This window comes from Myxine glutinosa, chromosome 3 (genome assembly GCF_964187855.1).
Source record: "Myxine glutinosa chromosome 3, kmMyxGlut1.1, whole genome shotgun sequence".
Classification (NCBI taxonomy): Eukaryota; Metazoa; Chordata; class Myxini; order Myxiniformes; family Myxinidae; genus Myxine; species Myxine glutinosa.
The window spans coordinates 53,481,716-53,489,689 of record NC_136263.1 but is presented as its reverse complement, the minus strand read 5'-3'; the positions used below and the strand labels follow the sequence as shown (position 1 = coordinate 53,489,689).

The window sequence follows — 7,974 nt, the reverse complement described above, 5'->3', positions numbered from 1 at the left end:
AATCACAGCAGCGGCTTCGTGAGCGCCATGTTCTACGCTCCATCTGAGGTCGACTTGATGCGTTAGGCCGCGGCCGATCGTCGCATCGTTCGCGGTCATCGGAGCTTTCATCCGCCTGCCGGACTCCAAGTGCGGTTGCAATGGAGGCGGTTAAGTCCTTCAACCGAGAGGTTAGTGACCGAGCGCCCCTCCCCTGAATCCCGTCGGCGCTGCAGCCTCGGCAAGGCCTGGTCGCGCGCTTTGGCCAAAGGAAATTCCCAAATCAGATTATTATCTGGAGGAAAATAAACGGATTGCATATAGTAATGTCCAGGAAGGCCTTTAAAGTCCCGGCCGAAAATTAATTGTTAAGGAGGACGTAAATGCAGAAGACGTTCGAGAGGGAAAGCTCTGGGGTTTGATTGAGAGGCTGCGCGCGGTAAAATAAATAAAAGAAAAAAAACGTTTTTTTGAATCGGTTTGGGGATCAATGGGCACGGTTTGCATTCACATGGGTCTAGTAGAGGATGAACTGTAATTAGGACGGGCTGCGACTCGGGATCGGGAAAAAATACCAAATGTTTGGGCTGGTATTCCTTCATGTCACGTGGTCGGGCTGGCATGGGCAGCAAGAAGAGGATGGAAGAGGTGATTGCATTATTTATTTTTTCCCACCTGTTTGTTTTTTGCGCCCACTCCGCTTTTGTTCTCCTGTAATGAATAAGGAGCTCTTTCCCCCACTGGAACAACCCTGGGATTTGGATTCCGCAACCGCAAGTGTCCAATCCCGAAGGAGGTTTGTCCACATCATTGAAACTTTGCATTTGGGAAGAGCGTCCATTTAGATGCCAGTTTTGTTTCCATGCCGTCAACAGGTGGTGCAAGTGCATTGTCCATTTGAGGCATCACGTGATCCAGTTGGTTCCACCCAGACAGCCCCTGTACGCATCATTCCAGCTGTTGGGACGTCGTGCCATTGGGCGGCTGTTTTACCTTTGACAAGAATGGCCGATTTGGTTGCACGGCTGATGTCATCGAGCTGCCCAGAACGGTGCCGTCCCACAAAAAAAGTCTTTTTATAAATGAAGAATCACTTGCTCATCGTTCACATCCAAACGCGCTGAAATCCGCTCGTGGAGAATGCCGATTTCCATTTCAATCGCAATGTCACCTTGGGATTCGCTGCTCTTCTCTTTTATATATTTATTTATTTTCCACATGCTCTGGAATGAGAAGAAGAAAAACACTTATGAAGAGGTGCACGGAGGTTGTGTTTCACCCCTGTCTGTCTGTTTTTCTGTGAGCAGGATATTCCTAAAATGGTGTGGACGCATTCAGACGAAATTTGGTGGACAGGTCGGGTGTGTGACAAGGATGAAACGATTCGATTTTGTTGAAGATCTGAATCCAGATACTACAATTTTAAAGTGATTCTTTACCATTGAGAGATAAGGCTAAAAATGATATACAGTATAGCACGATGTCTCAAAAAAAGTTGTGGACAGATTCGGACGAAACCTGGACAGGCTGGGTGTTTGACAAGGAAGAATTAATTCAATTTTGGTGAAGATCCGAATACGGATCCGGATTGATTTTTAATTTTTTTAATTTTTAAAGTGATTCTTCACCTTTGAGAGACGAGGACAAAAACGATACATAGCATAATATTTCAAAAAGTTATGGACGAGTTATGACCAAACAAGGTGGATGAGTTGGTTAGTTGACGAGAACAAGACAATTCGATTTTGCTTCAGGTCCAAATTCAGATCCGGCCTATCAGTGGATACAAAACATAAACTGTTCCGCCTGGCCGAGGTATACTCTCTACTGAGCGCCGTTCTAGTTTGTACGTTGGTTGGCAGAAGCTGTTCCATCTCACTCGGATGCTTGTCTCACGGAGCTGTTCCCGAGTGCAACGATATCTCTTTAACTGATAACATGAACATTTGAATGATGGAACCATTGAAATCCACTGAAAAATAAATAATTCGAACCACATTTCGATGCACTGGGCGTTTACTATGGCTAGCATGCTTCCTGGTTCCACAAATGCGAAAGTGATCATTTACTTTTAGAAAAGCCTACACAGCCTCGTTCCAACTCTCGTCACTGGATCCTGTCTTTCAGTGTACGAAGCGTTGATATCCTGGCGTATACAGTATGTTCGTTCGTAAAGCCATAACGGAGGTGGTGAAGGGTTAAAAGTCTTTTGCTCTGAGTTGAACGATGCACTGGCCACGTGTATCAAATAACTGTGGTATTAGTGGGGGGGCCAATGTTTTCCCGTTGAATTCAAATGTTAATTTGTGGACACTGGTTGGGTTGTCTTTAGGGATGATAGAAGTTGTAGAAAAAATATGTCTCCATTTTTTTCAAGTTCTTTATAGCGGCCATTTTGGATTATCAAAATGGCGTTTGTTGAAAACCGAAATTGTCATTATCTTGGCTTCTAAATGACCTAGAGTGTTAATTTTGGTGTCCAAATGTACATATTTGCGGATACTTAATCCAATAAACACACATTTATACACCTACATATGATCAAAAGGGTTCTTATGGCAGCCATCTTGGATTTTCACGCACTTATGCCAACACATATATATATTTTTTCCCATCATTTTCACTTCTAAATCACATAAAGGCTGGACTTTAGTGTTCAAATGTACACTTATAATGTCTTTGTGCAATATTTTTAGTTGGCAGTGTTCATTACCTTCGCAAAAGCGGAAGGTTATGTTTTGATCGCTGTGTATTTATTTGTATGTCTGTGTGTGTGTGTGTATGTTATTCGCATAACTCAAAAAGTATTCAACCGAATTGCATGAAATTTGGTGGGATGATTGGTTATTATACGGGACACATTTGGTTAGATTTTGGGAGCAATCGGGTCAAAGGTCAAGGTCAAGGTCACGAAAAGGTCAAAATCGTATTTTTGTTGTTCTGTTCCCTACACTCCCATGCCAAGTACAGAACAGTAGCTGCGGCGAAGGTATGCGCTCTACCGAGTGCCCGTTCTAGTTGTTACATTGAAGGATCTCCATCCTCCTCATCATCAGTGTTATCGATTCCCATGGGGCGCTCCTGACCCGTGTTACCACACACCTCTTCATCTGCCCCACACATACACATCTCAGAACAGTTGAGATGCTGAGACCTGCATGAGCAGTGAGACATGCATTGGGTCTTCTTGCAGTTACATTTGATTAGATGTGTGATGGCAGCTGGGGCTGGAGGGTCCTTGGTTGTGATGGGCACCAGCTGATCTCCTTCTGCTCTCCATCCATGTTCTGTTGGTTGTGGAAGCTGGGGGTCCGGTACATCAGCCTGATGCCACACCATGGCCTGGAAATGTGCACGAGCAATGGCTTCATGTAAAGCTCCCCGTGTTGGTGGCAGCTTCTGTGCCTCTAGCTGTTTCTTGGTAAACAGTCTCCACCTCAGCTTGCCCACATCCACAACTGTAGTACGAGGCTCATACAGCTGGCATACAAATGCCTCAATGTCACTTTCTGTGTCAGCTCTCAGCTCCTCAGAGGCCCCAAGGTCATGAAACGCAGATACCACCTCAACAGAGCACCTATTGAGGGCTTGCCAACATGTGAGCTTTCCCTTGCCGGCAAACCGACCAGTCTGGTCTGCTCCCGTGAATGCATGGAATCCTGGTAGGGCTGCAGCCTTCCTGACACCAAGTTCATGTACTATTGGTTCCAGTGAGATTTGCCTCTTCTTGTTCCCCACACCCGTGATGAAGTATGTGTCTTTGCATAGTTCATGGTACCGGTGGAGTGCTAGGATGAATACATCAGTATCAGGTGACTGAATGTACAGCTGTGTTGCACCTCTTCGGACAGCATCTAGACTGTGAAGAAAGATCCTCGTATCAGCCTCCTCCTGGGAGCTACGGAGATGCTGTACATCCATGCAGTTGGAGAAGACATCCTGCCTTGAAGTGACGATGAAGACCTTGGTAGTCCCCTCAAAGTGACACAGAGCTTTCTTTGCCAGATAGACAGTTAGCTCATCTTTGGTGTTGGTGTGCGACAGGAACTGTTTTGCTGTCAGTTTCCCAATCGGGGTGCTGTCTTGAACGTGGTAAGCAGTGGGCGGCTTGCCACCTTGGCGCCTCTCCCGTGTGGCCTCTTTCAGTGAATTTGGCAGATCATATCGGTCAAACACGAGGTGGACTTCATCATACCCGTTGGTCTTGCAGTCCAGTGTTGCATTGAAATGGCCAGCCCACTGGGCACATGTTTTGACCCATTGTGGCTTACCCATTGCTTGCACTAATGCCATGCCGTCTATGACAGTCACCTTCTTGGGAGGGGGTGGAGTATGTTCAGGATTGTCGTCGTCTGGCTGCTGACCAGTGCCAGTTGACTTCTTGGGTAGATCTTCTAGGATGCCCATGAGCTTGCTTTTGTCTGTGCATGGTAGTAGTGTCCCAGCCATTGCAAAGAGGGTTCGTGGAAGCGCGGTGAATTCATATTGACCTATGGCATCCTTCAAGTTGATCTCTGGTCGTGAGCGGGCCACGATCAGCATGCGCGCAAACAGTGACCTGTCGTCTTTCAGCTCTACAACCTTGTCTGCCAGTTTGTGCTTCACAGCTTTCCTGGCACTCTTCCACATCTTCAGTTTGACCTTTCCCATTCTGGCCCAAAGGTTGATTTCATTTGTGTTGATGCGCTCTGCAACAAACGTGTTATACGCTTTCTGACCAATCTCATCTTGGTTGCAGACATCCTTCTGTACTTCAGCTGGCATCACCACCTTGGTGATGATAGTCGTCAGGTCTTCACCCTCATGCATCATGGGATTCATGGACTCTCTGATCACATTCTTCAGTCGACGAATGCTGTCTTCCTGCCGAGCCCAGACTGTGGTTGATAGGTCGTGGTGCTCCTTGCGTGTAGCTGATTGTGAGCCAGCCATCTGACGGGCTTCTTCAGCAAGCCTACTCAGCTCTGGTGCTGTCAGAAAGAACCTTTCGCGGGCACTGGCATTCTGGGTAATGCCCACAATACCCCCTGTCACCTTCATGATCCTGTTGATGTGCTCCAGTGCATGGTCCACACCTACAGCACAGAAGGGGATTTCATTCTTATGGACACTGAAGTTCCCATCCATGAACTCTTGGTAGATCCCTGGATCTGTCATCTTCAGGGCCTTCATCTCTGCAAGGTACCGGGGAGTCAGCCTGGCATATTTCTGTTTGTCATGTGCAAAGAAGTATATGCACATCTCATCCAGTGAAGACAGGTGAAGCTCAAATTGTCCATCACGGGTGGCACGGATGAATGTGTATATCAGCATTATCATCCGCATGTAGCGTCGCACAAACTTGAACAGTGGACTCTTGGCTTCTTTCCTCTCATCAAACTTTGCCATGGCCTCCAGGACTTCGTTTGACTCGAGGACAGCTAGCATGTTGTTCTGCGCGCTTGTCATCTCCTCTCGGTTGTGTAGATGACAGCTCTGGGCAACCTGTTGTGCTGACTGGGTACATGGGCCCCTCAGATGGGGATGCTCTTGGAAGAATTCGTCCACATAGAGGTCGAAGAGGGCTTGGACAGTGGTGATGTGGGCCTCCAAAGCCCTCTTCATGTGCTTGGCTTCCAGTATTTGTCTGGTCGTTGTTGGGCCATAGATATCAGCCTCAGACCAAGCCTCGTCAAGACCACTGTCCTCTATGGCATTCCCAGCAGCCCTCAGTGCAGCCATCACAGTGTGCATCTCCCCTAGTCGCAGTACCCACTTGCCTTTGCAGTCATCTCTGGTCATCTCCAGCTGTTTGGCTCGCTCATACAGGGCCATGTCTAAGGTGATCACTGTCTTCCTATCGGGACCCATGACCATGCAGTTGATTTGCTGTGTCTGTTTCAAGACTGTTATCAGTGTTTGCCATTCATGGGCTGGTGCTGCTACCAATGGCAGGGCGTTGACCTCTGTCAGAGGCTTCGAAGAGGAGAGCAGTGAGTTGTAGGCTGTCCAAGTTGGGATATCGTGATGCTTGATCCTACTGCCAGGTGGTTGTTTTGGATCGTGGACGAGTGACCCAACAGGGTCAGCATGCTGGGGTTCTGCAGCTTGCAGCTGGTCATCTGGTGGGATGATGTCGTCTTGTACGTCCTCAGCTTCAGCTGTTCGCATGATTGTGCGTGAAAGTAGCCACACTGTGTCCGTCGCAGAGTACGGCTTGGTGACATCTGGGTTTGACCGTGTCTTGAAGCTATACGTGGTACCTGTGGCAGATTGTTTGTTTGGTGCTTGGCAAGGAACAAAGTCTGGAGCAGTCAGAACCTTGAGTGAGCGGTGTCTGGCCTTTCGGTCATGTAGTGTCAGTGTTCTATGTTCATCTGTGGAGGGTGCATGTTCCCGTCGTTGGTAGAGTGCCCAGGCTGTAGCATGGAGTGTCCGCTTCCCATCAGGTGTGTCTTCATTGAAGTCACTGTTGTCCACTGCAAAGAAGACAAACGTCCCTATGCGCATGGTTCTTGGAAAGTATACACCCTGTTCTGTCGTAGACTCTATGACTGAGTTGGCCAGCTGTGTCTCCAACCGCAAGATCCGACTATAATCAACAGACAGACCGAACCCATGCAGGAAATCCAGAAGCTTCTTGTTTCTGGTGGACTGATGGACTACAATGGCAACGGCAAGCTGCTGTGGCCATTCTAAGCGATGGCGGAATGGTGCATCTGGCTCTTTGGGCTTGTACGTGACTTGCGTTTTGACTTGTAGCCGTACATGATGTTCTGACTGATGGTTATAACATCTCGATGAATAGTGGCTGAGCGCATAGTCTCTGGCTCAATGCTCGTGGCTGGTCCTTCCAGTAGCCAGCGGAGGAAAGCATAGAGTACTTTGGGTACATGCTTTTCAGCATCATCAGTGTTCATTTCTCCTTCAAATTGCCATGGGTGCTTGTTCTGACAAGCAATGGCACTGCGGAGAACAGAGGCACTCTCAAACAGTTGTTCGATGTTTTTTTCATTTGTCTTCGTCATTGCATCTTCGACAGCTGCATCACGCACGGCAGTGGAGAATACACAGTCTGACTCGTTTCGACGTTTTGGTTTCATGAAGTGAACGTCATCAATGTGAGAGTTGATTTTCTCCTTCATGCCTTGGGTAGTAGGTGATGGGACATTGTGCACACCATTATTGTCAAGAATCCTGGAGTAAACCGACTTCAGGTCAGACATGTTGAGAATTTCACCAGCTTGGAGTAGAGAGCGAACAAGGCTGACAAACTCAATGTCTGCGGCTATTTTGATAACATTAGTTTCTTGCAGTATGTGTTCTTTGTCATCACTTGATGTCCCACTCTTGGGAGCACGTTGGACATTCTGCACCCAGCATGGGAGATGATACTTGACGTCGATCGCATGAGCATCATGTGCACTGATGGCAGCACTCAGCTGAACTTTCCACTTGTGGTTGCTGCCTTCTTCAACAGCTTTCTTCAGCTGTTTACCTGCGTTGAACGTGCATACAACATGTACACTTTCCTTAGTGACCTCTTGACAGAAGAAACAAAGGTCTCTGTTGAATGGAGTTGATGATGAACGTGTGAAGCGAAGAGTCTCGTCTTGCGTAGAACCTGAGGTACTTGCAGCGGCAGGTGCAGAAGAAGGACGTCCACACCTCTTATGAAGATGCTGGGTGTCGCCATGTTCGCAGGCTTTCTGGTGGCGAACTCTAGCACGCTCCAGGTGAGCAGTGTTGCATGTAGATCCATAACATGCCCGGTGCCACTTTGCTTTATTGTTCCTCAAGTCAGTGGCAGTGAAACAGCTTAATCGTTCGCTGATCTGTTTGAAGTCGGCATCACCATATCGTGCCCTCTCCTGGATGAACTGGAGAAACTTTGCATATGAGCCCAGTGCTGGCTCAGTCACTAGTGCACCTTGGGGATCCTGGCACTGAATGCAAAGTGTGAAATCAGTTTCTTTCTTGGTTTTCTTGCTTTTTGGCTCCATCATAGCTCAGGGT

At 47.7% G+C, this 7,974-nt stretch overlaps 1 protein-coding gene across 1 annotated transcript in view; it reads left to right on the top strand.

The window, feature by feature from the left end:
* LOC137423562 (uncharacterized) overlaps nt 1-7,974 on the top strand; it is an 83,095-nt gene continuing 75,121 nt past the window's right edge. The window contains exon 1 of the mRNA XM_068110853.2: nt 1-170. Coding sequence (XP_067966954.2) covers nt 141-170 — 30 coding nt within the window. The 5' untranslated portion in view covers nt 1-140. The remainder of the gene's footprint in view (nt 171-7,974) is intronic.